The 27804-nt window shown below is 41.8% G+C and overlaps 1 protein-coding gene across 1 annotated transcript in view; it reads right to left on the bottom strand.

Annotated features, from left to right (window-relative positions):
- Positions 1-8419: 8419 nt before the first annotated feature.
- The window catches only part of ELOVL5 (ELOVL fatty acid elongase 5), a 40929-nt gene continuing 21544 nt past the window's right edge, over positions 8420-27804 (bottom strand). Inside the window, exons 2-8 of the mRNA XM_062626167.1 lie at positions 24917-24982; positions 22842-23029; positions 16154-16231; positions 15387-15558; positions 13804-13928; positions 11788-11922; positions 8420-10333 (exon numbers count right to left, since the gene is read on the bottom strand). Of these exons, the coding sequence (XP_062482151.1) occupies positions 10202-10333; positions 11788-11922; positions 13804-13928; positions 15387-15558; positions 16154-16231; positions 22842-23029; positions 24917-24974 (888 nt within the window). The 5' untranslated portion in view covers positions 24975-24982 and the 3' untranslated portion in view covers positions 8420-10201. The remainder of the gene's footprint in view (positions 10334-11787; positions 11923-13803; positions 13929-15386; positions 15559-16153; positions 16232-22841; positions 23030-24916; positions 24983-27804) is intronic.

Raw genomic sequence — 27804 nt, 5'->3', positions numbered from 1 at the left:
TCCTTCTTCTAGTCACTCTTAGAGTTCACATATGCAAAGAAGTTCATGTGCTATAAACTGGCTTTCCACTGCAGCAACTCCTGTGCAGGCACGCTTGGCTTGTGCCGAGTCCAAGCTACTGCACTTTTTTGGAGGAAGGAAGCTATCACAGTTGCATCCCCCTAAAAACAAGAGCTCAAATGTCTGTCCCCTCTTGCTCTCTGCATTTCTACAGTCTCAGGGTAAGTTGGGTTGCAGTCAAAGCTCAAGGCAAGGCTAACTTCAAAGTTACAGCAGGCTGGCTGCTCAGGGCCCAGGCAGTTGAAATTCAGACATCTGCAAGGATGGAGATTCCACAGCCTCTCTGGGCAGCCTGTACCAGTCTTTGGGCACAATCACAGTTTTTTCCTTATTTTTTAATTTGAATCTCATTGCCTTTGTCCTTTAATTGTATTTTTCAAACTTTCGTTGTGCCCCTCCGAGAAGAACCCTCTCTTTCCCCTCTCTATCAACTCTGACAACACTATGAGGTGCCCCCCTTTACTCTGCAGCTCCCTGAATCTTGATGCTCTCTGGAAGGCTGAAACGTAGGTGTTTTCCCATCCACCATCCTCAAAAAGTGAAGACAACTGAAAGACTTCAGCCATCTTAAGTACAAACAAACCACTTCAAAGTATCTCAAGTTGCCTGAAAGCCCAGTGGAGTTAGGAAAAAGGTCACACCCTCCTCCCCCCCCAACCATTAGTGGGCAGGGTATCCAAACTCACTCAAGTAGAAGTTAAACATGGGATGCTGCCTTTACTCATTCAGTTCTTACACTGCTAAAAGGCCCAGGTATGATTTGATCTGGGATCTTCAGTTTCAAAGGATAAAAGAGTCAAGCCAGAGTGTCCTCTAAGTCTGCATCTTGAAGACATCTTCATTTCCCCACCAGATTGCATCATTTTTAGAATGTGTTCAGTCTCCTTCTGACCTGGTTTCTTCACATTATACCATGAATGGTTAACATATAACCTTTCCCTCAGAAGGAACTTGCATCTCAACAGCCAGCAAAGTTATTACAGTTCTGCCAGAAAAGCACATTTCTGGTCCAATCATTGAACATATTTGTTATAATTATTCTGAGAGAAAGTTGCTGCACTGATTTTTCAGCAGCTGACAGGACAAGGCTTGCTTTACAAGTGGCTGCTTTAGTATAGCAAACATCAAGCGGACTCCTGGACACTTTAGACTCTGTGTCCTCTTTCAATTTATGTTTTAGCACTGCTTGTAAGAGAGTATTCTTGTGTTGTGTTGCTCCATAGATCACTTTGACAGAAATGGAGACATGTACTTTTTCCATAGGGAAAAAAACCCTATTATATTATACATTATATTTCAACAAAATAACTGAAAAATATCAGCTAAAATAATTAGCAAGGAAATGTTGTTTTAGGACTCAGTGGTACCTGGTGTTCAGAGACAACGGACATTGTGCTCCCTGGGGAGCATTGCCTGGCACTTGCCAGGCCTCTGCTGTGAGTGCATCTGCAGGGACAGTATTTTGGTGCAGGAGCATCACAGAGGGCAGGGAATGGAAGCTCTCCCAAGTCACTGGCCATGCTCACTCCTACAGTGGCCCTGCAGACCACAGTGCTGAGGAGAGGCCCAGGAAGGCTGGTGGCACTGAGGAGAGGAGGAGGACCAGCAGCCATTTCCCTCCCTCTCCCACTGCCCCCAGACTCCACTGTATTTCAGTTTTGCCCCAGGATGGGTCTCAGCTGGTGCTGACCTCCCATTGCCCAGGACAGAGGCCGGGTGCCAGGAGAGAGGTGTTCCCCACAGCCCACAGCTAGCCAACTGCTCTGTTTGAAAGGTGTCAAGGGTTAACATGACCACCAAGAGGTGTGGCACTTGTTTCAACATCAGTATTGGGATGCTGTTCTCCCTCTATGGATATTTTAAATGATTCTATACAGCATGAGCCATCAAGACTAGAGACAAGAATTGTAAGATGAGTTTTCAGTAAGCAAAACATTACCAGGTAATCTACTCCAGAAGGTGCTACCAGCAAATAGCACCATCAGTATATGAGGTTGAAGTCTTCCATGAGGTTAGACTTCTACAGACAAGAGAGGCAGCATGATTGCCAGCTGATTGCCAGCATAATCTCCAGCATGATGCAGCATGATTGCCAGCTGAATTGGTAATCATTTGAGCATCCTGGGAAGCAAAATTGTGCCTAGAGGGTGAATGCAGCCATTTGACATAAGGCCAAAGGAAGAAAGGAGTAAAGACAGAGAACACGTGTCTTAGTGCTACTTGAAGGAAACTTACCCTTGCATCAACCCTGAGCTGCAGCTGCTCTGCAGAGAGCAGGGACCGTTTTGGGTGTTCATTAAGCACCTAAAGCTGAGACAGCCAGTAAATGTGGTGGATCAGAATACTGATCTGGTGTTATATTCATATCTATGCAGAATCTCCTTTGCTTTGCTGAAAATGAGAGCAATTCAGTTCATATTCTCCAGTTTCTCCTGTCCCTCTTCTGAAAACTGACACCAGGGCATCCTTTCTTGCCCGTAGTGTATTTGTCTTCTGCATCCTTCGAATATTTTCTGCTAACCATGTTCCCTCGTTTTTCTCCTAAATAGCCTCCTGCCTTGATCAACAGAAGGGGCCAGCAGTGGTCTTTCCAGTGCTCCAGCTGTAATCTTGAGACATCTGCAGGACCTTGATTGTCATTAACATCGATTGTCTAATTAGCATAACTAAATCCCTCTGTCCCTGACTCACCACTTGGGTTTAGAAGCTCACTCTTTCTGTACTCCCATAATTCTGTACAGTATCACGTTTGCTCACAAATGAGTCTGTCTGTTCCACAAAACTCCGAGATACCAGAGCAGGGAGGATGCTTTATTCTGTAACACAGACCACTGGCTGTCCTAGCACCACACTTCCTGATTCTCTTCCAAGGCCAGACATTTGAGGGTTTGCTCACCCACCTTAATCTAGTATATAGCATGATAAATACTGAATGCTATTAAATAACCAGCCGTTTGTATGTGCTGGACAGCTGGTGATGTTAATAGCCATGACAGGTTAAGCGTTAATGAAAAAATACGTTTGATTAGAGATTTGGGATGAGTTTAAGGGGTTTGTTCATTTTCTCTTCTTTGGTTAAATGCATTCATTCACATCTCTCTAGAAAATGCTCTGATATAGGCCTGGGCACCAGGATACAGAGATCTGCATTCTGATCATTTTAATCAAAACAGCTCCTACTTTTCCCTGAAGGGCAGACCTCCCAAGGTTATTTGTATAGTCAAGGTCAGAGGCATCGTAAAAGCCATTATGCAGGATACACTTGCTTTTAATCTCCTCTTCTTTATGACTCCTGTTTCCACACTAGGAAAAGCTCTTGATTACAAAGCCTTTGCAGTGGTGAAATAAAGGGCAGCATGCTATTTTATTCTCCTCTCTGTTATGCAAAATCAATTACTCTCTGATCATCTGTACTACTAGGAGCTACTGTGCAGATGCTTCCAATATAGGACAGGAGCTCTGTTTGCCTAATACTCACCTTTTTGTCCAGTCCTCTTCTAAACAGGGTCTAAGCATGGTCTTTGAAGAGCAGACTACAGTGCAGTTGCAAGGGAAAAGCCTCTGGCTGTGAAAGCTGTGTCACAGTGTAAATATTTATATGCCATCCTCGCTTGTACTAAATGCTGCGGTATTTGTCACTGGTGTCAGCTCCACTGGTGTCAACCCTCCTGGTCCCGCCGTGCAGGCAGGCGGTCACCACCCTGTCCCCAGCTGTCACCTCGCAGGTGCCACCAGGAGAGGGCACCGGTTTATAGCGGGTGCGCGGCCCCGAGCTATGCCCCCCCATCCGCTTTTGAATACCCGCGGTGCTCCCGCTATTAGCGGGTCTCACAGCTGCCGCCTCTGCTTCTCCTCAGCCGGCTCAGCCAGGCTGACACCAGCTCTGGACTTAATCAGGCCTGACCCTTGGAGGACCTGGTTTAAAACCCCGGTGCTTGATTACGTCGTTCTTAAACCTCCTTAAAACCATCTGCATAAGACACAAAACACCCCTACAGCTGCTGCTTAGGGCTGCTCTCTCCACTTCTGAGGCCAGAAGGCAAAATTTAACAGTTGTGGTTTGGGGTTTTGTTTGTTTTGGCATTGTTTTGACAGGGTAGGATGAATGCGTTTTGGTTGAGAGATGTTTGTGTGTTATTTAGATGGTTGCTTTGGGGGCTTTTTAAAATATATTTCATACAGTAAAATATCACCCTGACTCTCAGTTTTTTTAAGTGCTCTGGGCAGCTGGCCCCACACTTTTGGAGATTACTGAGAACATTGTTATCTAGCTCCTTTCTGACCAAAGGTTAGTTATTTAACTATTAATTATCCTGATTTTCCTCTGTTGCAAAGGAACTTGTTATATCCTGCATACTGAAAACATGTTGACAAACCATGCAGAGTAGCCATCACCAAATCAGCTCATCTGGTTTCAGGAGTTCCCTCTCATTTCAAAATCTACTTGTACAGCTTTGTAATAGTGGGAGTATGCAGCAATTCTTCCCACTTATTTAGTGCAGAAACCAGGGTCAGACATAAAGACAACTTCTTAGCTCTTTATTTAAACTTCTGAGGACAGAAGGGTCTTTTTCATGATGATTTGCAAAAATCTGTACAAACAGCCTTGAAAGGAAACAAAGCTGGTGATAGTTAGCCAATAAGTTATGCCATCTGTATGCATGGGAGGTATTTCCTGGTCTTTTTGGCAAACTCATCACTATTCTACTGAGCAGAAGTGCATTTGCATCAAAGATGTCTCATGTCCCTAATAGCTGAGAACACCAAGAGCCCCCTTGCTCTCCCTCCCAACCACGAGTGCTGTGGGAAGCAAAGCAAATCAATAGATTAACAGAAGATCTATGAGAGAGGTAATCTTTACTGAAGATATAGAAATGTGTTAGGAACTCAGACCTAGAAAGGCCCTGAAGCACGGAGCTCTGATTGATTTTAAAGGAAGCAAGGTACTTAGGTAGCTGCATAGGTGACACATCTTTTTCTTTCTTCCTTTTCAAAAGCTCCTATTTCTGCTATGTGAGCTGAGAGTCTGATTTCCTGCAACAGCTGGTAACATTGAATTAGTAGCAGTTAGTAAACATTTGGCTTCTAGTGGCAGACAGAACAGTTCATGAAGACATGCTTCCCACTTGCTAAATGGGATGAGACACCATATGTCTGATCAACTACACAAATAGCAGGGTACCTTCCTTTCGTATGCGTGGAAGAAATTTCACTTGGTTTCACTTTAAATACTTTTACCAGGTCATTTACCACCACACAGCATTACCTCTGGTGCTAATCCCAGAGGAAATGCTGTCAATATCCACTTAGGCAAGTCTAAGGCAGTAATAGAGCAATTGTGCTATAGGTGTTGTGCATTCCCCATTATATAGCTGAGGAAGCAGCAAATGCGCAGGTGGAGAGAACTCTTAGAAGACTGTTGGCATTTTTATGCCAACAGATTCAGTTCCTTTGACATTTTACCTGTTTCCAAATGAAATGCAACCAGAATGATTTTGCACTGCTTGCTGTCACACACCTGGGCACCATCCCTGTTCAGCTGCCCCTGAAGGATGTGAGCCAGTTCCCCTGACCAGGAAATTCAGGACCTTTCTGCTGACCACAGGCTTTTTCCACACCCGGTGCCACTGCGTCACCTTCCCTCAGCAAACAGAGGGTTCCTCCTCTGTCTTTAAAAGCTTTCCAAGAACAACGGGTCAGATTCTTGGGAAAGGTGTTCCTTTGACACAAATTAGACTTGCAAGAAACAAGGTGAAAAAATCCCCAACCAAAACAATTGCTTCAGCCCAGGGAGCATGTTTGCCCAGACTACGAGAGCTCCGGCTGCACCATGACGGCCGATTTCCTCTAGGCTATGCTTTCTGGTGCTGTGGCACCTCGCGGCCTCTGACGGATCTTCCTTACAATTGCGGAAGCTGCCTTCTGCCAAAACTGCTGAATTTGCCATAAGAAAGACCTCTCAAGCAGGTCGGAGTGACCTCAGATATCTCCTGGCTGTCCACCAAGCTCAACAGGAGTGGAAGGGAAGTAAGATAAAAGACCTTGTGGACTGAGATAAAGACAAGGGAGGGCACTCACCAATAGTCTTCATGGGTGAAACAGACTTGGGGAAAAAGAAGTTAATTTATTAACAGTTGAGTTGAATGGTAAGAAACAAAGACAAAAACTAAAACACCTTCCCCTCCCACCCCTTTCTTCCAAAGCTCAGCTTCACGCCCTCATTCCAGACCCCTCTACTTCCTCCCTTCTCCAAGTGGTGGTGGAGGGTTGTGGTCAGTCCACAGCATCTCCTCTGCTGCTCCTTCCTCCTCGTGCTCCAGTGTGTGTCCTTCCCATGGGCTGCAGTCCCTCAGGATAAACTTGCTCCAGCATGGGCTTTCCACAAGCTGCAGTTCCTTCAGGGCATGTCTACTTGCTCTACCATGGTTGCAGTGGGGTATCTGCTCTGCTGTGGTCACAGCCAAGGCTGAGCCCACCAAGGATGGTGGTAGCATCTCTGGGATACATGTTTAAGACAGGAAAAGTTACTGCAGAGGAGAAACTGCAGCTGAAGAGAGGAGCAAGAGTATGTGAGAGAAAACGCTCTGCAGACACCAAGGTCAGTGCAGGTGCCAGACCAGAGATTCCCCCTACAGCCCATGGTGAGGCAGGCTGTCCCCTGCAGCCCGTGGTGCAGCCCATGGTGAGGCAGGCTGTCCCCCACAGACCATGGAGGCCCATAGTGGAGCAGATCTCCACTTGCAGCCCAGGGAGGGCCCCACACCAGAGTAGGCGGATGCCTGAAGGAGGCTGTGACCCTGTGAGAAACCAGCAGTGGCGCAGGCTCGTGGGCTCGTGGTGGGAACTGATTACCTGATTGGTAATAAATTAATTATACCCAAGTCGAGTCTGTTTTGCCTATGATGGTAACTGATGAGGGATTTCTCCCTGCCCTAGTCTTGACCCACAAACCTTTAGATGTATTTTCTCTCCCCTGCCCGGCTGAGGAGGGCAGTGAGAGAACAGCTTTGGTGGGCACCTGGCATCCAGTCAGGGTCAACCCCCCCAGTCCTATAGTATCTACATTGTATGTCCTTGAAACACAAGCCATACAATTCTTTTTCCTCCTTCTCCACATCCCAGCCTGACTTAAACAAAACACAGGGTTGTTTTTTTTTTTTTTTATACTGGACCTTTGTTACTCATTTCCCCCCTTTCCGTTTGAGATTATTTTTGCATCTCTGACTTAAAATATGCTTCTGCTACTGCCATGTCATGGAAGCCCCATGGGACTGTAGCTTCCCCTGCTCATCCAGATACGCTCTACTGAAACTGAGAAACATACAGATCATGTTTCGTATATCCATCTATTTAAGTGTATTGAAAGCTGAAAATGGAATTCAAGTTTGCTTTTTAAACCAGTTCTTGCAACATCCTGACGATTATAGCTAACCACCTTTGTTGGCTCAGTAATTCTTGGCAAGAAGGTGACAATGACAATATAAATTAATCTTCTGTACCAACATGCAAGATCTCTAGCCCTATTTTAACCACCCCTGCACCGCTTCAAGTGCTTTTCTGAATGCATACATATAACAACGGATATTCCAGTCTCACACAAAACATACACACACAGAGATTTCTATTGACTTACACCTCAAGACAGCCACCAAATATCAAAGGTAGAGGCAATCTCCAGAACAGGTTTGGAGCTTTGTGGGGTTCATTGCCCCAGTTTTGGTGGCAGAAGTCCTATCAGAAGCTCCAGCACTTACTTAATACCGGCCTTGCAATATGTAAAACAGACAATCACAGAGATCTCCTGGATTTCTGGAATTGTCCTCTGCTTTTCCACAACCTTCTGCCAACTCGGGAATCTCAGTGCCCAAGTGACCTCAGTCCCAGGGGTGGCTGGTACATCCATGACACAGCACTTGGGATCTTCACAGTTTTATACAGTGCAACACACTAATTTAACACTCCAATTGGAGAGGGCTCAGAAACAATCACTTAAGGGCAATGGGAGATACCAGGAAACTGCAAAAATGCTTCCATTCTGGAAGGAAGTATTATTCCCATTTTACAGACAGGACATCTGAGGCAGAAAGTTCCTGTGTGCCACATTAAGCTTTGCTCCTGGTACTCATTGTCTCAGAGCTATTTGTGCTGCTCTGCATTCAGCAAGTCAGTAATCACAGTGAGAGGTTTAATCCATCACATGGAGAAGTATTTCTGCAGCCAGACAAGGGAACAGCATTTACCAACAGCCAAAGCTTCCTGTAAGGAATTTTTTACCAAGTCTCTGGTACACTGCATTTCTCTGACACAGGATGGGGTGATGCATTAAATCTGTACAAACCCACCAGAATTCAGGCAGAGATCATCAAAAGTGTTTTAATGATTAAACCATGTCAAACATTAACAATGTAGGTATATTCAGATGAGCCAAGGGTTTACTTCTAGCACATTTAGACAGCCTATTTTGAACATTATAGCTGCTGTACTGAGCTATGTAAAGACTCTGCAAACCAGTACCTAGAAATGAAGACACGTGCACAGGCTTTGATAATGTAAACATAACAGACACTGTGTCCTTCAAAACAAGGAATGAAACCCCACAAGGCTAGTAGGAGAACTCAGTAATTCCCTAAGAGATGTGCAAAATTTTTTAAAAAGATTTAAAAAAAAATTAAACATGTTAGAACTGGCATTTATATAAATATCAAAAACCAAGTAGTTAAACTTGAGCAATGACCAGCAGTACGTCTTGCACAATTCAATGTTTCAGAGCTTAATGAATAAAATATTCATAAGCAGAACTCCACCACGGCAGATACCAGAATACCAGCAACAGATATTGGCTTTGCAACTGACTCCTCATATGTGCAAGGCAAGATTTTACAAGGAGTAACTTTAACAAGCACTCAAACCAAATCCTCAGATAACAAGCCAAAACATTACCAGTGATATACACAACTCACATTACAGAAACAGACATTCCAGCACATTTCAGTAACATTTAAAAAACATCAGACTGTTTAATTTTGCTTGTTTGGGAAAAAAAAAACCCACCACATTTGTGTTAGGCACATTTTATAAATGAACATATGCTACATGAAGAACAGTACAAACACCAACTTAAATACAAACAATTCCATCAGAAAAGCATCTTTCTGTCTTTGTTTTTAAATACACTTCCGGTATGTCACAGTCTCAAACAGTAGCTCCTAAAACGTGGATATGGCTATGGTAGTAACACTTGAAACTCTGCCAGCTTCCATATTAAAAACCACTCTTCATTTAGCATTTAAGAATTCTCAGAAATAAGGAAAAAAAGAAAGAAAAAGAGTGAAAAGAGAAGATGGGTCCACCCTGCGTAGACTCTAAACCTTAGAGACAATATTGAAGTCTTACTGGACTGTGTGAGCGCCAATTAATTTTACATTAGTGACATTACTCGAAATAAAAAAATAAGATCTATTAAAAAGTAAAATAACTTTTCCATCTGGTTGGTGACTGTTTAGTCAGTTAAAGCCAAATATACAAAACTAAACAAGCCATTTCCAATTTCACTGTATCGCGCAGGAGATACTTAACATCGTGTATCACACAGAGAACAGTAAAATGATCAATGGATTCTTCTAAATGACTTTTTACTAAAAAGTCAGTCAACTGAAAAGTTGAAACATACCCTAATTTTTAAATCAGTAATAAGCTTTGGGCCCTGCTTTTTAATTTAAGGCATGTGTGTTTATCTACTGAAACCAGCATCGTACAAATTACCTCTACAATCACATGCATGATCTACAGTAAAAAAAATGGAGGTTTAGATTACAGTGTTTTCAAATTGTGACTTATAATTCAGCACCTATCATATTGACTAGTAAGGCAACAGCAGTGTTGGATACTATGATAATACTCCCTTCCACAGTCTATAGCAGGGTCAGTGACAGCCCAGAATTACTTTTAAACTTTAACCTACTTTTATGTTCTGTATACAGTTTCTAGGGTGTTTGCACTGGTTAAGTCCTACATAAATCAACACTATTCTAGGCAGGAATAGTTACAGTAGCTGTTAGAGTATTAGTGCACAACTCTTATTGTGCTTACAATCAGATGATTTTGTTGTTGGGGTTATCAAAATGGTTTTTCAGTTTGGTCTTCAATCCTTCCTTTGTTTCCTTTGTTTCACATTGTTCTCAAGGGAAGAAAAGCTGTTTGTGTACCCGTTCACAGTGGCTGTAGAGCCGTTCTGATACTCTTTCCTCCTCGAGGATGCCTTCTTGTTGTAAGTCTAGAATATACGGAAAGACACATGGTTTTGCTTAAATAAATAACTTTTTCCTCACAGTCACTCTAGAAACACAAAAGTAAACTTGCATCCATCATTATTAAAGACCTTGTGCTGGAGGTTTAGTCTAAAAAGCTCTACAATTTTTTGTGTATGAGGCTATACTATGCCTTTCATTCATCACAGCAAGAGAATTAGTTCACTTGAAAAGACAAAGGCTTGGCAGGAAGATGGCAGCATTGGTAGTGTTATGTTAGGAGTAAATCAGAAACAAGGGAAATGATTTTATGAGCAGACAATGGCATAAGAATACTCAAAATGACAAGTGAGGAAGGAGATTTGATGTGCTGCAGGTGCCTACCTTGAACAAAGCCAGAACAAGAAGTGGATAAACAAGCACAGTGAGGGAAATTCAGAGACAGAAATGTGAAAGGAGTTTGCACTGACAACATGGGAAGCAAAAGCTAACAGGATCGGGGGTGTGAGGACACCAACAAAAAGTACAGTGGAAAGAACATACATTAATTCATCTCAGTCAAAGGGGCTCAGCTGCCTGACAAGAGCATGTTTCCTAAATTGTGTGCGTGAAAGAAAGTTAAAAGTATAAGTAAAACAGATGAAGAAAGTTGAATAATATTTGGAACATACTATTACGTTTAATTAGCAAGTTCACACGCAGCAAATGATACGAACCACAGGACTGACTGAAGAAGTACAAGAAGATCAGATAGGGAAGCCTGCTATCTTTCCCCTCCATGAGTCATTTTTACCAGACCCCAAATGCTCAAATCTTTCAAGAGACATTTAAAATATGTAACAGAGTTTGCCTGTTTGGGGGCAGGAGGTTGTGTTGGCTTGGTTTTCTGAAGATGAGTACATCTTTGCACAGAGCATGAATATGAACTGCTCAGAACCACAAATCCGAGTCTGGATCTATTCGGACATGAAATCAATTTTGTACAAACAACTCAACCCCCTGATTTCCCATAAAGAAATACAAAACAAATGTCTGTAAAGGCGATCCAAGACCAGAATTATGCATGTTGGGAGTTTGGGAAGTTTCTCGGGATATAAAACAAGCATTTTCTCTTGTAAGAACAGTAATGAACAATTCCTTTGGGTCTCTGACAAGTTCACAGGCTGCTGTTTCATTTCAGACTGGAAAGCTGCTTCTTACATAAAGCTCTTCCTTCTCCCTTATCTGCAGTTAAAACTGCATTAGTAAAATACTTTTTTGTGCCACTCTGCTTACCGGAATTACTGGTTGTTCTGAATTACACACACAAAACATCAGAAGATTTGAAACTGGAGGGCAGACAAAGTAGAGTACCTTAAGAATGTATGCCTGTTACTGGAAGATGGCAAAAGGCTATTTCAAGCGCATCTTCTTGTAAGCAGCTTTCCAATGAGACAGAGCCAGCAGAATACTACAAACAGTCAATGAATATTACTTTTACCTGGATATAGAAATTTGTGAAGAGGATAATCAAAGAAATCATATAAGAAATCTGGAAATACAGCCACCCCTGAGGAAATGCACACGGCCAAACAACACCACAGCTGGTCTGGAAGATTGTCAGGACAAACTGAGTCTAGGGAGAAAAAACAAAAGAAGTGAAATGGAGCACATTAATACAAGGAGGAAAAAATGCCATGAGTGACCCAAATCTTGTTAGTTATTTCCAAAACAACTCTAAAATATGTATTACTGTGTGTTTGACAAGTTTATCTTCCCTGTCTTACTAACAGTATAAACCTCAGTTAGCAGACATGCTGGTTGTGGTATTTTGCTGTTTAAGTGTTTTTATTTGATTATTATTGTTCCATTTTACAGCATTAGAGTAACTCATGTAGAATTGATTTATAAATATATTAGGTAACAAAGACCACCTTCTTCCTAGTGAGACCTCACTGGGGTTTGACTCTCCCATCCTAACAGAGTAGATCTGCATCTCACTACTTCAGTTGCAAAAGATTTGGGGTCACTGGGTCTACACACGGATCCTCTTCCATGGACCAGAACTGACTGGTATATGGCTCCAGTGGAAGGATCTTTGGAGTGAAGGCTGCATGGAAGCTGGAAGGCAGGAGGAGAGGGGTGGTTTATCTTCAGTTATCTCCTCTGGAAAAAAGAGTTTGGTCTTCAGTGCTGTTGAGAGCATTAGGCAAAAATCATCCCTACATAAAAACTACCAGATTAGGGAATGTTTATTTAAAAAGGGAAAGTCTGTTGTGTTCTGTTCTGCTATTTTGCTGCCTTAACAGCTATGTATGCAGAGCAGGCAGGGAAGTGATGCAGAGCAGGCAGGGAAGTGACAGCAACTGTGACAATAGCCAGGGAGAGCAACTGAAGCACCCAGACACTTGCACTCTGTAGCACCCAAACAACCAGGATGAAGAACAGCACCTAAATCTGGAAGGAAGAGGACATAACAAAAACCCCAAACGAAAAACCAAACCACAAAGCAAGCTCCCCCCCCCCCCCCCCAGCAATGATCCCCACTCCTGCAATACTCTGCCATCCTTTGGGAAGGAAGAGTGCTAAAAAAGTATAAATAAATAAAACTTGAGAATCAACACTCTGAACTGCTGGCAGCAAACGTTGTTAAACCCATTCACAGCTCTGACAGGGTGCTAAGTGGTGGGTGGGGGTGTTGTGTTTAACAAAAAATGTCTATCTTTAGGCTTCAGTCTCCCCACCCTACAAAATGGGGAAGACAGAACACGTGCAGGTTTTCTTGTGGTGTGCTGATGTGTTACACACATTGAAACCTGGGTCTCATGCAGGATCACTAACACATGTGCCATATTGCTTAATTTCCCTGCTCTTTTCACCTCTAGTACACAGCATTTGGGCTTCATTGCTGTATACACAGGAAACAACACAAATGGATAGAAGGAGCCCAACACAGAATTACAAGAGAAAAAAATCTGCCCATTTAAAGTGCACAGACCAGAAATATTGAGCGGTTTTTAATAAACCATTTGCAACTGCATGCAAAAGTGAGACAGAAAAGCCATTGTCCTGCAGGACTAGAATGAAGGGTCTTGTTAGCTGTGGACTGTGTTGCACTCAGCTTCTGGTCTGTCATCTCAACATCAGCCTGAGCAACCAAGCAGAGAAGAGCACCCCAAGATCAAGCAGGCTTGGAAGAAAAGCTTCTCCTGCCTCCTTGGCTAGCGAGTCCCATAGACCTAGCACTGTGACTCCCAAATACATCTAGCCATACAACACAGTGAGCTGGAGAAAGGTCCCGCTGATCTCAGCACTGATTCATGTACACCCTCAGTCCCAGCTCCCCATTGTCCTGAAAACAGAGCAAACGGAGGTGCAGAAAGCTCAATTTCAAAGGCACTTAAAGATGTAGAAGCCTTCGTTCTTCCTTCTTCTAAACCCCACCAAAATTTTCTAACTCGGTAAAGACAGGATTTCATCACAAATACAAGAGCCCACTGAAGAGCAAATCACTCACCAGCTGCCCCTGAGTGATGTACTTCTTCCACCACAGATAAGGACGCATTGCTGGAACAGCAGACAATCCATAGTAGGAGTACATGAGGACATGGATAAAGCTATTCAGTGTGGCACCAAAGTAAGCTAAAGAAGGGAAAAGGGAAAAGAAAGTGCTTGGCTTTGAGGAATAGGCTGTTTTACAGAAGCTACAAAAATAACCAAGATGTTACTAGTTAAAACATTATTTATTTTAAAAGGAACACTAGAGATTTATTCCCCCCAATTTTTATTCTGCTCACCCAAGACAGTGGCTGAGCTGCTTTGCAGCTGTGGGCTTTATACCAGCCTTCTGGTTTTGTTTCCTCAAATTATTCTTTTTTACATCTATATGATGGCTTCTCAAGGGAAATGAACAGGCCCAACAATCAATACCTTCACTCATTGATTTTCAGGCTTATTTCACTTCCAGGCAGGAGCCCATTTTGTCATTTATAACCAAAGCAACAGATACGTTCAGAAACTGCAAGTTAGCCATTTTATTTGTCCTTCTTTATAGTACCTTTCTCCATTAAAGGAACTTTTATCTTGGCACCATACTCCATAGAACTGTGATGACGAAGCAAAACATAAAGCTTGGAAAGGAAGGATTAAAACCCATCACTAGAAATAGCACAAAAGTATTTTCAAGACCACACAAGCACAAGATGGACTTTAAGTATCTGCACTTCTGACTGCTGTATAAACAGGGTTTGACTTCCCTGGAGGAGAACAGGGTTCCAGAAGCACACTTCTTGTAAGTTCAGAATTACTCACTGCTGACAACATGAAACAAATACAAGTTTCTATGTTGTTTGGCTCGGAAAGCAGACCCAGCCTCTTGGTCTGCACTGCCCATAGTTCACATCCACTGGACTTGAAAAGGTTTTCCTTGGATTAGGGTTCAACAAAGCCAGTATCTATAAGCTGCACATCTGAACCACAAGTAAGCTACACTAATGTAGTTAGGAAACTAAATGCTAGCTAAAAGCAATGAAATCAAAGCAAGATTGCCAGAGGGTAGCAGGATTTAGACAAGAGAGACACAGAAATCTTCCACTTAAGAAGCATTTGGTCATATTCATTAGTGCTTAGGAGGCAAGATTTTATTGAAATCATTTGTTATGGCTAGTGGTATAATGCGATTAAATCAAAAAAGCAGTATCAAGCGAACTTGACAGATGCAAGGGCAAGAGTCACCATTAGCCATCTTGCAGCTGAAACAGGTTTCTGGTCCTGACTTGGAAAAGAGTACTGTTTCATTACAGTCTGTGACTACCACAAAAAAGAGAAACAAGGTTGACAGGTTTCAGACCTGGTCTGCTGCAGCTGATCAATGTCACACTGCCATACAAATTCTGCAGACTACACAGGCATGCCTTTTCTAGAGGCTCTGCAGGCAACTTAATTCTTGCAACTGCCTGCAACAGTTGCAATGCAGCAAAGCAGCTTACTATGGGACAGAACAAATCCTGCAGCTGAAGGAACCAGAGGTGTTTGGTTTGACCAAAAGAAATCCAACAAGGCCCTTGTTGCACATGTTCCCCACTATAACCCAGTACTTACAGTGACCACAAGGCACCCAGTTCATAACAAACCACCAAATGTTCAGCATCGTTGCATGGTGGTAGACGTGCAGAACAGTGATCTGATGATTATTTTTCCTCAAAATGAAAAAGAAGGTATCCATGAACTCAATGAGTTTGGAGAAATAGTACCACCAGAGGACACGTATGATCTAGAAAGAAGGAAAGAAGTTTTAGAAACACTGCACATTGTGGGGGCTTTCAACCCTTTTGTTATCCAAGTCATTAAAATCCAGATTCTGTCTGGCACTACTTGGACTGAAGACACTGCTGAGATCTTCTGTAATGCTTCTTCCTCAGCTCTCTCTGTAGGAGATTTGGGTACAAGGCCATAGCCACAGCTGAAAACAGGATGACAGTTTTATAAGGCTGTTGCTGTGCACCTGGAAGAAACAAGTCAATATTTAACCAGAGTGGGTCTCACACTGTTCTCTAAAGGGCTGGTCTGAACAGTGACCGGAAGAAATCATCGCACCTCAGAAAGAGAAGGGGAGTCACAAGGCACGGTGGTTGAATACAGTCCTTGTTTTTTGACCTGGGAACACTTGAAAATTACTCACCAAAATACCAACCATGAATATATTGTAGATTAACTGTTTGACAATGCATTGTCCTTTGTATTGTAAAAGCAGGAAAAAAACCCATACAGTTTGAACAAAATCCACATAATCAATACTGTTCTGCTCTCCACTTATGCACAAGAGGACAATTTGAAATGTTACTAACTGTAAGTCTCAATTACATTACCTTCATATCTGCTTCTCCTCCACTGTGAGTATCCTGACAGAAGAAATTGTATCCTCCTTCCCATACTCCTGTCACCAGCTGAGAAGAACAAAGAACGAAGTGTTATTTGGGGAGAAGGCTGCACCCCGCAGCACATGTAAACCTCCACAGCATCTCTGTGAAGACATCTGGTGCCAAGGGATTCATGGGCACTTGAGTGTGGCATTATGTTGAATTCAAGCTCCAAGCAGTGATCAAATCATAGTGGAGGGTGAATTAACAAATTCTTCCAGTTGGGGTATACCAGAATAAAAACAGGAAGTAGCATCTTACTTCTACTTATCTCACATAGTGTGTGTTTTGCACAGTCATATTCCAGACAGATTCTCAAGAAATATCTTTTCTTCCTGGCTGATGATCTCATTGTCGGAGAAAGTGAATGGCCAGGGCAAAGTAAATATGTTTTTATTCTGATTATTAAATTTTTTTAAATAAAAAGTTACATTTTTAAGCAAGTTTTATACACAGAGATCTGACTACAATTTTTTCAGCCATGCAACAGGGCAAATCTTCAGCTTTGCTACCTTTAACAGCTAACAAGAGATGTTTCACCATACTGCGATTCTTCCAGATCTTAAATAATTCACTCATCCCTAGTACATTACATCCTTCCCAATACAAGTGACTTCCTTTGCAGGATACTCCATTGCCTGCCTGACTTCCTGGCATAACAAATAACACCTCAGACATGATGGCGTTACTTTTAAGGGTCATGACCAGCTATTAGTCACAAGAGGATGATGGGGAGCCGAGGGGCTGGCTGAAACCTCCACAGAAGCAGGAGGGAAGCTGGACATCTGCATCCCACCCTTTCACAGGTGGGAGACATATGGACAGATTGAGGTGGGTTGGGAGGAGATGCAAGGACTCCCAGCCTCAATATCAAAACAGAAGGATCACTGGATGTTGCGTATAAAGATGTTTTTCCTTGCGGGAATAGCATGAGGAGAGCAGTAACAAATTTAGATGATTCCCAAGTGAAAAGAAAAGTATTCTAAAGGCAGAGACAGATACCCTGCACAAGCAAATTGTCCATTTTTGGCCTTATCTAAGCTTGTGCGGAATAAAAATAAAAGCTTTGCAAGGCTACAGTGGAAAACTCTTTGTACCATAAGTTGATTAAAGGACTACAATAACTGGCATGATTAAACGCTGCTCAAAACTGTGAATGAGAAGCTCATTCTAAAAGGTAGATAAAGATTATCACTTCAATGATCTACCTTTTCCTGATGTTATTTCTTTCATGCCTCATTTTGTCCCTAAATTAGCTTTTAAAATACCCAGTCAGCGTAGGTCACTATTTTTTGACCTTCTAAGATAGAATTATTGCCACTATTTAGGAAGGGGAAAAAAACCACATCTTGTTATATCATAACATATAGACCTGGAATTACCTCATGCATTAGAGATAAGTCAATACCACCCTGCCACAGTGAGCGCAGGGCAGCCACATACATCAGTGGCTGACCCAAGCAATTTCTCTATCCAAGCAGAAGGGGCATGCAGCCACGGGAGGACTTCTCTCCTGGCTGTAAGAGCAGGCAGAGCTGTGCAAAGCACACTGGTTTAAAATCAGTACCCTACTAGAGGATCAGCTACATCCTGGAGCAAGCCCTGCACCACTCTGCTCTCAGGGCACGGAGGAAAGCTTGCACGGCTCTGCGGGTGCCTGCCAGTCCCGCAGACAGAAGACCACGTTGTGCTGTGATCGTGTTTTTAAGAGCTTACAGATGTTTTCATACAGTTATCTTAGCTCAAGGAAGCGTTAGGATAGAAGGATAATCACAACATTTATATTGCAATTAATCCAAATAGCATCCATCACTAATACTGCAGTCCATAAACCTCTCCCAAAAATGGCTAGCGTAGTGAAACACAAATAACTTTCCCTGAAAGCAATGTAGGTTCACTACATAAAGATAACACAACCAAAGGTCAACAGCAAAGGTCTGGATGGATCCTACCTCTCTGAAGGGCAAAGATATCAGTGCAGCAACAAGTAGCTTCAGCTAAACCTGAATACTCCTTTTGTTTCCAGAAGCACATATAATAATATGCTACAAGCTGTGAAATTCTCACAGCTACAGGGGTTTAAATGATGGAAGCAAAGCAACATTTGTAGGAAATGGTAACATCTTTTAACATCATATAAATACTATAGTTACAAAAATAATTTAATCCCTCCCTTTCTAGAAGGAACTAAATGGTGAAAAGCTGCTACTGCTATCCATGAACTGCTGCTGCTGCCCACAGCCTTGCCTGGGGCAAAATGCAACACACCGATAATAGTTTTCCAGAGCTACCCAGCTGCTCCTTTGCCTGACACCACTATTTCTTGCACCCACAATACTTTCAGCACATGCTGGAAGGCTCCAGGAAACAAAGCAGCTGGCCACGAACAGTTCCCAAATGGCTGTGTTATGCTCAAGGCTGGTCATACAGCACCAGGGAGCTGCTTATGTACACCCAGAAAGCAACAGATGGAGGTGTCATAAATTGCCAGTTAGTGCATTTAAGTCATTGCTCATGCTTAATGTGGTCTGCCCCAGGACAACCAGAGTTTCTTACTTCTCCTTACAGCTTCTGTATAGCAGGTCTCAACTTGCCCAGCAACAGAGGCTCGGCAACTCCTCAGCCACCCCAAGCTTGAGACAACCTTTCCGTGCCCACTGTCCCTAGGAAACCTTCATTTCCAGGTTGGCAGGAGCCCAGGCTTGCTTAACGGCATTGCTGATGCACAACCATAGGCGTATCTTCTCTTGAGAAGTTAACCTGTTCAGAAAAGGCTGACTGTAATCACTTTCACAACAGTATGTGATTTTCAAACTACACAAAAAGAAACAGCTCCTTCGTAAGTCAATTAAAATGGTGCTCAAACTCATTGTTAAGTTCCTGGGCTTTGGGGAAAGCCCTGCAGCTCAAGGTCACTTTTGTGGTCAAACACCTTGTACTTCCTTCCTCTGCATTTAGTTTTTTGTCTTCAATATAGAAGAAGCTCTCATTTTGTAATTCTGTTGCTAAATGCTTTAAAATGCTGTGGCATGTGTGGTTCTTATCAACTTCAGTACCAAAATAAACCAGCACACTAACACCAGTCTCACTGGGCTGTGGGAGAGGTGTTACTGGGGAGAATTTTGTTTTCTTGTGATAAAACCGAAGCCTGAGACACACTGGAGAGGGGCAGATAAGAGACACAGCACTGCATCATGCTGTGATTGAGTTTACAAGCTTCAAAACAGGGTTAAATTTGAGTGAAAAGAAACCGAACTTCACATCTCTGATCAAAAAAGGCAAATGCCTGCAGAGATAAGAAACTTTATCTTTACATGAACACAGTCACCTCAGGAGAGAGATAAAGGCTTTGGGACCTGTAGAGAAAGAAAGGGGAGAGAAAAGAACAGCCTTGGCAGTGAGCTGTCACCGGGGGCTCACATGCCATGGCAGCTCTTCATTGAGTCCCTTCCTTCCCAAGCAGGGTGCACCCCTTAGGACGCTTTTCCTACAGCATGAACAGTACTTGCCTCCTCAGGAAAACCTTAGGCTCTCCTCAGGCAGATTCGGGAGGGAATTAATTTTTCAGATGAAGGAAAAGGCCAGTAAAGAGATCATACAAAGTGAGCCTTCATCACTGAGCAGTTCTCTCGAATGTAAGTGCACATGGTCCACATCAATTGGCTACAGTATGAATAAAATATATTCTCAAAATAAAGTAGTTCTGCATCCATAAAACTGGGTACCTGGCATCTCCCTGCTTTGCCACATTACCCAGCTGAGACTCAGGTAGAGAGGCATGCACCCTACTCACTACAAGAGAACCTCTTCTGCTCTCCTAGGCCTGTCTTGCCTTTTATATCGTCTGGAACGAGCACAGTCCACTACTCTGTTCTGCTAGTACCAGAACACAGCCCAGTTAGTAAATGCACAAACAAATAATCTACAGCAAGTACCAACCAAAACTATCTTAGGAATTCCACATAAGACACACGGTTTCTAGTGATTTTAAAATAGTATGTTATATCAGTAGATCAAATGGTGCAAATATACAATAACTAGAATTATACAAATCCTACAATGCAAATTTTCTCCCCCCCTCCCTCCCCCCCTCCCCCCATAATTGCTTACAAACATTCAGATGTAAAGGCCAGAAAACCAAGCAGGTCATTTTTCTCATCCTAGTTTGGAGGACGCCTCACTTTAACATCTTGTTTTGGTCATAAAATACTTAAAGTGAGCTGTGATGCTATGAATCATGACCAGAACCACCACAGCTGTAACTCAGGAAAAACTCCAAAGCAGGTTTTCAGGTCTAACATATACAAGCTATTAAAGCAGCTTATTTTCAGACAGGCTACTAACCAAGTTCATAAGTGGTGATGTTTAATGACTTTTCCTCAGTACAGGACTGAAAAGAGTTTAATCCAGCTGAAACTCGAAGTGACAATGAGGAAGAGAACAGTGAGTTAAATCTATTTTTTGAATGCTGCTCTTCACCATTTTATCTTAAGAGCGAGTACATGTACTATAAAGTGCTGCTGATACACGGCTACCCCTTCAAAGCCAGATTCCATGGCTTACATGATCTGAGTGCGGGTATCACCTCTTTGCACAGACACGGGTAACTGTGGAGACACTACAGCTAGAGAACATACCTGGAGGAGCAGGAACCCAAAGTTTTTCCCTATCATCTGGCCCTCCAGCTCTCTCGCTGCAAACATCAAGCAGCAGTGTTATGTCAGCACGGTTCTCTGCTTGGCACCATTTTTATGGGTCAGTTCCTTGTTGCAGAGCATTGCTCGCCCTAACATCTAGCTTGTATGTGCTGTCAAACACATTTTGTTGCAAATACCATGGGCTTAATAATCTTCATAATGCTGTGGCTCTGTGTATTCCCATTATAAGAGAGGTTTATTTACAATACCGATGAACATTTCCACGTAGATAACATTACATTAAGAGGGATATTCCCTTTGATGTAATGTGTTTTACTCTATAGGAAGGAAAAGCCTTAATGTTCATTGTATTTTAGTCTCATTCCTTCACAAAATAAAAGCTATTCAGCAGGTTACAAGTATGAGGACTTCTTCAGCATACAATAAATAGTCCCTTCTTGGTAACCAGTTCATTGTTAGCAACAAAAAGGCATTTATAAGATCAACAGTTCAGATCTTTTCTATTGTTTAAATTTATCAGCAGGTTTTGTAACATGGCAGAATGTTACAGTAATTTTCATTTAAACAACGAGTATTATAACAGGTATTCAAGGGAAAAAGACTGGCGACCTGAGAGTTTTAGCCACACTTAGTACAACTGAAGACTGCACTTGTAAAAACCCTCAATAATGCAATTGGAGGTTAAACCAATAGATTATATAATTATAAATAATATCTCCATTAAATAGTGCATATGTTGTACATGAAGTCCTCAGCAACACTACTTTTAGACAAATTAAATAGATCTACACAAATTTTTCCAGACTATAACATCCTGACAGGGTGGTTAGAAATCTAAGCACATCAAGAACACAATTCTTCCAAGTACCTACTGAATCCAAAACTCCTCTCCCCCCAAGAACTGAGTATCGAAGTTCTTAATAACCCAACTCAGTAATTTTTGACTAAACAATTCACAAGAGAATTAAATTTAAATTAAATCACTTGTAATCTAAACAGTCACCTTGTAAAACACTATAGCATTAACTACAAACTTGAAGGAGAATTACAGCTTGCTCATACTTCTAAGCAAATGCCAAAAAATAATGAAACATTCATAGCTTTACCTCTAGCTTGTAATTACATGTTGAAAGTGAAATCTCCCCTTACAGAAAGGAGAAATATTTTTGGTTAAAAGCAAGCCAGAGTATTCTGTACATTAAAGCCACACACTCAGTCACTTTCTGACCACATTCTTATTTTCATTGCCGTAGTTCTTCATTTTCACTTTAAAAAAAACCATATAATTCTGAGCAAAAGCAACTAAAGTGCTCTATGAGAAGTGGAAAACTTCATACTCTCTAAATCTTTGTTTTGTTAAGAAAGGAAATAAGTCCACAGAAAGTCCAATTCAGTTTGAAATATATTTGCATGTTCAGATTTTAACTTCCAAGAAAAAAAGATAAATCACAATGGCATTGATGCAATTGTTTCAGCAAAACTAAGAGGACACAAAAGAAGCTATTGCAAGCCTACAGAAACAGATGTGAGGAGTGCGTGCATAATTAAACACGTTTAAGTAAAACATGTTTTGCACTTCAAATCAAGCTGTACTTTTGCTATTAAGTACTTTGCATAATCCATCAGCACAATCACATTGAGCATGACTTCTAGGCAAGAAGTTATTGAAGGAGTAGCCAGGTTCAAGCTGAGAGATCAGTGATGCTTTTACTTGCACACTCAGTGAGAGAAGTGCATTTAAAACACTGCTAGCCAAGGTCAGCATAGACGTTTAAGTCAAGGTTTCATACCATCCTTAGAGGTAGCATTAAAACTATGGCTTTCTTCCCTGAGAAGTGACATTGAAGAACAGTGGCAACATTTCTGCAGATGTTGCCTCAGGTTTAGGTAGACTGTCCTCAGATGAAATTTTCAACATAAATCAATATGAATGAAACAGATACTTCAAAAAAACCCTGACCCAGCCCATTTTTTCCTACCTCATAAAACATATACAGAGAAAGCAGTGTAAGTCCAAGGTTGTAGACCACTAGAATACCCCTGCACGAGAAGGGTTGCTTATTCCGCATGTACTTTGGTCCTAGCCATACGATTAGTAAGTACAAGACTGAGAAGATGAAGGTAGGTGTATAGTTCTCCAGAAGAAGCCATCCTTTTACTCTGGGGTCTGAAACAAACAAAAACATATGAACACTTAGATTTTGCAAGGGGAAGAGTTCAATGCACCAAGAAGCAGCTCTACCCAAAATGCTTCTAGAAGGAAAGCAGCAAGCCCTTTTAAGGGCCACATTGCTAACTACAGCAAACTGTCACAAACAAGATTTTAGTTATACAGTTGTTAAAGCAGAAAGAATTCTCTTCTTAAAGCAAAAATATTCTTAAATTATTACTGCTATTCCTTTTAAATACTCATTACCATTCAGAATTGTCATCCATCTTTAATACCACAAATAGGCTTAAATTATAAAGAAAAGCTTTAATGACCCTCTCCCCCTTATTCTCTCAAACCAACTTCTCACAACAGTACACACATTTTCCTCACAGAGCCAGCAAAGCTGACAGTGCAGCAGATACCTTTGTGTTCATCAGTGGGTGATCCTGATAATTATTTCCTAATCAGTACTAATACAATTAGACTTACGTATGTGCCACTCAAAAGGATTAAGTTTTGGAGTCCTCATATGAGCAATGAAACAGAGCAGTCAGTCCGGTCTGACAAACCAGTCTGTTTGGCAGCGTGTTGACTGGTCAGGAAAAGCACATAACGCACCCCAAATGAGAGGGTTTCAGGGGAACACTAGGGACAAGTGCATGATCCTCTTGAACCAGACTGTGTTGTCCACACCAACCACAGTATTTCACTCCTCTCACTAAAGTCGGCCCAAAGGACTGAAACCAAGTTTACCAAATTATAATTGAACAATTCAAATATTGCTGCCATTCACAGCCCTGACTTAATTTTAAAGGAGCCATATGTGGATCCTGAATATAAGAAATGAGGCCTTAAATGTAGGTTGGGAAGTAGTTAAGAAAGCTGGGGAATTGCTTGGATTTGCCACCTTTATGGTTCATTATTTTTAAGACACGGCAAATATAGACCATATGCCAGCACATGCAGTAATATCAGAATACCAGACTAATTTAAACTGTCTTAGTATGAAGAAGTGGGAAGGAACAAGGGCACTGAGCTACTAAAAGCAAACAGAAAACACATTTTGAAGGATCAGAGGCTTGTTCCACCTCCTGTGGACTATGTCGTGCGAGGAAGTGGCACTACCATCAGAGTTCCAGTGGGACAAAAAAAAAGAAGAGGTAGAAAAGATGCTACTGCAGCCATCAGAGGAAGAAAACACATGCCACTGAGCAGCATTGCTATGCACACTCTGTGTGGGATGCTGACATTTAATCCCCCCTGTTCAGGACAGGGTGGAACATGGCCACCCCTACCCTAGCTGGAAGCCCACTGCCCGTCTGGTCCCACTCCCTCTCATACTGATCAAGATTGTTGTCCTCCATCTGCAGATTTCTTCCCAGTGAAAAACCCACCAAAACCATTGTTTCTTAAAAAAAAAAATGGTTTCAAAGAAGCAATGCTTTAAAAAAAAAAAAAACACACTTATTTTTTTCAGTGAAAAATTCCTTAGCAACTATTTCTGAGGGCAAGAGTATTTTTATTCCATCAAATTCAAAATTAAAAAAAAAATTTTAATAAAGCTATTATTAAAATCTAAATTAAAAAAAAAAGGTGGTAAAGATCTCAGTGAGATAAGTCATTCACTAAGACTAGCAACATGAACTTAACTGACAGTAAGAATAGCAGCACATATGATTGTCATACCTGAAGAGTTAATAATTCTTCAGGTCAAAAGATCAGAGGGACTGAGCAGAATCATACAGTCTTTATAAAGAATCATACATTTTGTTGCTTTGCAGATATTAAAAGAAGTAGTCACCTGTCAACATCAGGATGTTAGAAGGAAGCTGTTTCTTGCGTTCTAGTATCTGCACTTTAATATTGGGTTTATTTACATATTTAATTTTTGTCAAATCTTACCTCTGGGTCCAAGCCAAACATCAAGGTAGCTATTGATTGTTTTATCTACAAGTTCCATTTTTCAACCTATTGAAATGAAAAGAAGAAAGTTAGCTCTTCAGCTCACAAAAATAATCACCTGAACACCATCTGCGAGGGTTAGCAAAGAAAATACTGATCTGCAAAAACTGCAGCAGACATACTGGACATTACCAGCATATATAAAGTACATAAAGCTTATTCTAATCCCGGAGAACCCCTAGTGAAGGAGCAGCATTTCACACTGAAATAGTCATGGATCTAGATACGTAGAAGCTTAAAATAACAAGTTCAGATTAACCTGAAGTTCTTTTTAACTCTGTATCTTGTAAGTGCAAATACAGGATGACATCTTGCAAGAGATCCTTCTGCAGTGAGAAAGAGGAGGAGGAAGACAGCTGGACCTTGAGAAAGCCAGCAACATTGACATTTTCAAATAAATACTAAGAAGCTCTTTTAACAAAGATATAGCTGGTGAGGAGGAGGGGGAGAGAAGGGAAAAAAGTAAAAACTGGTTCTGCTGTCACTTTTGCAGAGAGGTGACTGATCACAGCTCTTGGTTAACAGCCATAAAACCAAGAGATCAACAGTTACTGAATGACAGAGAGGGCTGCAGAGGCAAGGGAGAAAACATGGCAGTTTGTGGCACAAGCATCACCATCTAGTTCCAGAAACTGCTTGAGGGTAAGACATCACCAGATAAGACTTATCTAACATCAGTACAGCAGAGTGATTAAAATGTCATCTGTCAGCGCCTCATGTAGCCAGTAATTACTGGTAGCACCTGGCAGATATACTGTAGTACAGAAGTTGCTGTACCTCCCTAAGGTTAAAGCAGAAAAGGAGTAGCCACACTTTCCATGAACAGGGACAGATGTCCATGAGGCTGTTCAAGAGAAGAGGAAGCAATTTTCTTCTTAAGAAAAATAACAACAAACACCCCCAAAACAAACCAAAACCCCCCCCCCCCCCCAAATCCCTCCCCCCCCAAAAGTACTAATATTAACAGCAACTTTTAGTTACCGGGAAAAAAAAACCTAAGTAACACATAAGCTATTGACATATCCACAGCACAAACTGAAACAATGACATGAGTTTACACGTAGTTGCTAACAACAGAAAATTTCATGTCTTTTTTTTTTCCAGTTCTAGCCAGCGACATCTCTCTTCACATGTGAAAACCCTGCCTCTAGGAGATTTCTGATTTATGCAAGTAAGACTTAGATTTATTTTATTTAATTTTAAAGATCCAATTTAGATTGGATATAAGGAAGAAGTTATTTACTGTGAGGGTGGTGAGGCACTGGAATGGGCTGCCCAAGGAACCTGTAAATGCTCCATCCCTGGTGGTGCTCAAGACTAGGTTGGACAGAGCCTTGGGTGACATGGTTTAGTGTGAAGTGTCCCTGCCCACGGCAGGGGGGTTGGAACTTGATGATCTTAAGGTCCTTTCCAGCCCTAACTATTCTATAATTCTATGATTAAGATGAAGAGTAGGTCCTCTGGTTTTAGTCAGATGGAACTGACACTTCCACTTCCTTTGAGGCCAGTGAGAAAAGCCAAGCAGGATGCAAAAAATGTCCTGGTCCAAAGCGGGACTGAAGCTGCCTGGCACCCATAGAGGCTTTGACTTCCCATGGGACCAAGAAAATGCAACAGGCTTGGCTGTGTCTTCTATGTAATACACATCCCTTCTACTGCAGGGCTCCAGACTTACTCACCAAGGATTTCTGGCTGCACCCCCAACCCACCGTTTCCCATGGGGTCTCTTAGGGACACACACTGAAGAGGACTTTCCCTTTTGTGTGCATAGTCTTTGTACTGCTTTGGACTACAAACTGGCACAGAAACCTCCCTGGAATCTGATCACCAGGCACAAACAAAATAGCTTGATTAAAATAACCAGGAGTGCTAAAAGACTTCTTCAGTCCTGATTCATACCACTTTTATTTTCCAACTGAAGAAGCCCAGCCCAAATAAGCACACACTTGACAAGAAGGTGCATTTTTGGGATTACATCACCTCACCAGTTATGACACACAGAGGCTGCAAGCACTTGCATGAATGGCCATAGCCCTGGCACACCACTGTTGTAGGAATAAGGAAATTTAACTGAGGAGGTTATGCTGTGCTACCAGAAGCATGAACATCAGGAAGACTGAGAAATGAGTATATAATTTCAAAGGAGAAGAATGGAAGATATCCAAAGCAAGCTTGTTTCCCCTCCTCCTCCTTTTTAAAATCTGACAGCTATTAAACATTGCCAGGAAAAGCACTCCCCAGCAGATAATTCATTTTGTTGCCTGAAATCCCCACACTTCATTTGTCTCTCCTTTGATCCCATACTGATTGACTTAGTTACACAGCACTGCACCATACAATCACCCAGCATCTGTGCCAGACTTCATCTCCCCTTTTTGCAGAGGAATACTTCAGAGGGGAGAGTTTGTTTCAAAAAAACAAAACAAAACAAACAACAAAGGTTTCTTATACGAAAATATTGTAAGAAAAAGCTCAATTCAGAACCAACTTGCTTTATACTGCTGTTCGCTGGACACTGAAAATGCAGATATGTAAGTGAAACAACTAAAAAACCGGAAACAAACCCTGCATAGCTATAGCAAAGACAACAAGAAACGAAACTGTGTGTTCAACCCTCCCATAAAATTTGCAGAAAATCTTATTCCCCAAGAGGAGGAGGCTTTCTGCAGAGGTCTCATCTTTTTCATGCTGTGACCCCAAGACAGCTTTTTGTGCCAGCATTATCAGACAGCAGACTGTAAAAGGCACAGCAAAGGAGGAACTACTTCTGGTGTCGATTTCCAGAATCTGCAGAAAAAGAAATTGTTTCAAAAGGAACTCATTTGTGT

The sequence above is a fragment of the Pezoporus occidentalis genome, unplaced genomic scaffold (assembly GCF_034315485.1).
Source record: "Pezoporus occidentalis ecotype Australia unplaced genomic scaffold, CSIRO_AGI_Poc_V1 ctg29, whole genome shotgun sequence".
Lineage (NCBI taxonomy): Eukaryota > Metazoa > Chordata > Aves > Psittaciformes > Psittacidae > Pezoporus > Pezoporus occidentalis.
This window is presented reverse-complemented; position numbering and strand designations above follow the sequence as displayed.